The sequence below is a fragment of the Patiria miniata genome, unplaced genomic scaffold (genome assembly GCF_015706575.1).
Source record: "Patiria miniata isolate m_02_andy unplaced genomic scaffold, ASM1570657v1 HiC_scaffold_1, whole genome shotgun sequence".
NCBI classification, from domain to species: Eukaryota; Metazoa; Echinodermata; class Asteroidea; order Valvatida; family Asterinidae; genus Patiria; species Patiria miniata.
In genome coordinates, this window is record NW_024037047.1 from 7,135,849 (window position 1) to 7,138,754 (window position 2,906).

At 43.5% G+C, this 2,906-nt stretch overlaps 1 protein-coding gene across 1 annotated transcript; it reads right to left on the reverse strand.

Annotated features, from left to right (window-relative positions):
• Positions 1 to 292: 292 nt before the first annotated feature.
• LOC119727674 lies at positions 293 to 2,530 on the reverse strand. The gene has a single exon (XM_038200030.1). It carries the CDS (start codon positions 2,499 to 2,501, stop codon positions 363 to 365), a length of 2,139 nt encoding a protein of 712 aa, XP_038055958.1. The 5' UTR covers positions 2,502 to 2,530; the 3' UTR covers positions 293 to 362.
• Between the last annotated feature and the right edge of the window lie 376 nt (positions 2,531 to 2,906).

Genomic DNA, 2,906 nt, shown 5'->3' on the forward strand with positions numbered 1-2,906 from the left:
TTAGGTAAATTGAGATACAGTATGGCATTTATGCAAAATAATTATACGACATTTGGAAAATTTCGGAAACATAGGGATCTTGAAATTTACCTAGGACTAGAATAATGAGTAAATTAATGTAAAAGGACTCAAACTGTCGTTTAAAGTACCTCAAAAATCTACCTAGTATGAGAAATATGACCAAATCAATGCGAAAGTCCTAACATATAAGGCCATTTTGGATTTATGCAAATTAGGCATACTTCCACCACCTGGATTTCTTTCGACTTTTAGTATGTCATTTTAGGGATCTTATACAAATGCACTGTGGTGAAAAAAATTATGTTGCAATTTGTTTGAGGCCAAACCTTATATTGCCTGTACTATATAGGTTTATTAACTTCTTCGAAGAAGTGATACCACAATCTCTCTAAATAATTACTCTCTTCCTGGTTTGGACTTTTGCTCACATAGGCTAGAGCCTTCTGATAGAATTCTAGTGGATGTCTTAGGATTTGTTGCTTGGTAGCCGCAAAACAGCCGTTAAAGCAGACCCACATTGCTTTGGGTGGTGGCTGACCGTACAGATCTTGGTACATCTGCCCTAAAGTCCCATTTGCTATGTCTAATTTGTGCGTCTTAAAACGAGCCAAATAACGACGAGAGAATGGGATATTCCCCCAAAGTTTGTAAACCTTTGGATACAAAATGCAAGGGACACCTTTTTTTGCAGAATCGATAAACTGCATTATATTTTTGTAGCATCGTCCTTGCATATTGTCTCCCTGAGCAAAGACAGTGACGTTAGCGAGTTGGTCGTAGTAGGTGGTAATGTGGACAAGATAAGCGTGAGCTTCGCGTCCAAGGTTCTCCAGCCGCTCCCAACCGTAGAACTGGAATGGTGGACCCAGGTCGTTCCCTTGATGGTAGATGAGGGTGTGGTTGGCGTGAGGCTTTATCCAATCAAGATTCTCGTTATAATGTGCGATGGCGAATTCATAATCCAAAGGTATGGTGCGATCCGTGTTTTTCTTGGAGTTGGCCCGATTCGGATCCGGGTAGGTTAACTCCGGAACGTTGCTAAGGAACTTGTCCACGGCCTCGACCCCTTGCATGAAGGAATGATCTTGATTGGCAACCTCGTATTTCCAACCTCCGAACCGTCCACGGGAGTAGATGTCTTTGGTTTTCAGCCAAGGTTGTATGGTGTCAAGGATCGTATCCCTTTTAAGTGAAGGGACGGGGTATCCGTGGTCCAATCGACGGTAGTGCTTGGAGACTACCATATCAGCAGTGATAAACCCGTACAAGACTAAGGCTTGAATGGATTCTTTTATCAGGTTTTCTTTACTCCAATACGCTGGATTAGAACTTTTCTGTGGTTCGGCTATCTCGCACATAAGCGACCAGTATGCTCCAGGATTTGGTACATGGTCATCCGAATAATTGGAGAACATTGTCACACGGTAGAAAGGAGAATCAGAATCCGGGAAATACACCCACGATTTATCAGCGAGGATCCTTGGTAGTTGACCGGTGAGGCCGACGCCTACGATGTGAGTGTGCGTGTACACCAGCTGTGATGCTAGCTCTTGCATCTGCCATAGGGAAACATCGTGGCTTCGCAACAATGATGTAAAAACATCTAAGGGCGCCGTTGATATTAAGGTATCGTATGCTAATGAGTAATGTGATGCCTTAACGCCAGTTCCAGTCTCGACGGTGATGATTTTTCGGTCAATATCAATTGCAGTTACCTTTTCGTAAAATCTGAACCAGTGGCTTGGAAGCATTCTCGCAACTGACTCCCAAATTCCGCCAGTCCCATTATATTTGGGGAAACGAAAGAAACGGTTCGGTCCCCATTCGGAATCCTTGGCGTCTGTCCCGTTGTCCACCTCTGCAATCTTGGTCTTAATCTCTTTAATGTCTGGTACGGCAACCCTCTCTCCAACCCAGGCCGAGTTCATTTCTTTGGTGTCAACTGTCCAGATTTTCCGGTTGTATTTCCTCATAAAGACGTTAGCGAGACCCTCTCCAAATTTCTGCAGCAGCCACTCGTCGAAATTTTTGGGTTTACGGGTGCTGGGATTTTTGGTAATCTCCTCTAAGCCTTTCAGGCTTTTCTGCTGATAAATTTTATCCATGACGTGGATGTTGTTCTGAACTGGATAAGGAATGAACCTCCTCGTGTCATCTGATCCTTTCATGAAGGCAAATGACGCCCTGCGTCGGTAGTTCCACTCGGGTACTGCCATGTTCAGGACTCGATCAAAGTAGGTGTAATGGGAGAATACGACATGAACTCCGACGTCCCAGAGAAAGCCTTTATCATCCCTGACAGACGAGGCTAGGCCTCCTGGTTTGCCTAGCTCTTCTAGGATGGTGATCACGCTGTTGTTTTTTCCTTGCCCGAGATCGTAGAGTCTTTTAGCAGCACCCAGAGCTGTAGGTCCGGAGCCGATGATGACGATTCGATGAGGATGAAAAGACTCTTTCTCATGTTCCCGGCTGGTGTTCATGAAATCTGTTGCATATGTTGGAAGGCTTCTTCTGTCCATCACTGAAAGGAGCAAAAGAATGACAATAAATTATCATAGTCATGGTGAGGACATTGATGAAAAAGGCAGCCTAATGTAAACGAGTATAGTGCAGTGTGTTACTAATTTGCACTGTTGGTACTGTAAGATGTTGCTTATTTTTGCTTTGCCGTTGCTCTTCAGAAAGTAAATTTCAATGATTATGTTTTATTTTAACAGGGACAATTTTCACCTCTTTGGGAGTGTCTCTGTGCAAGCCTCTGATGTCTAATCCAAACACGAAGAACTTTGTTAGAACTTAAAAAAATAGCAATTCTTATAAAACAAAACAAATCGTGGTGGAATGCGGAAACAGCTGCACATGGAGAGCAACTGTAACCGTTTCGC

Bases quoted from the DNA above. Each gene is read 5' to 3' on its own strand.
- LOC119727674 (XM_038200030.1), bottom strand. From the start codon at position 2,501: ATGAACACCAGCCGGGAACATGAGAAAGAGTCTTTTCATCCTCATCGA.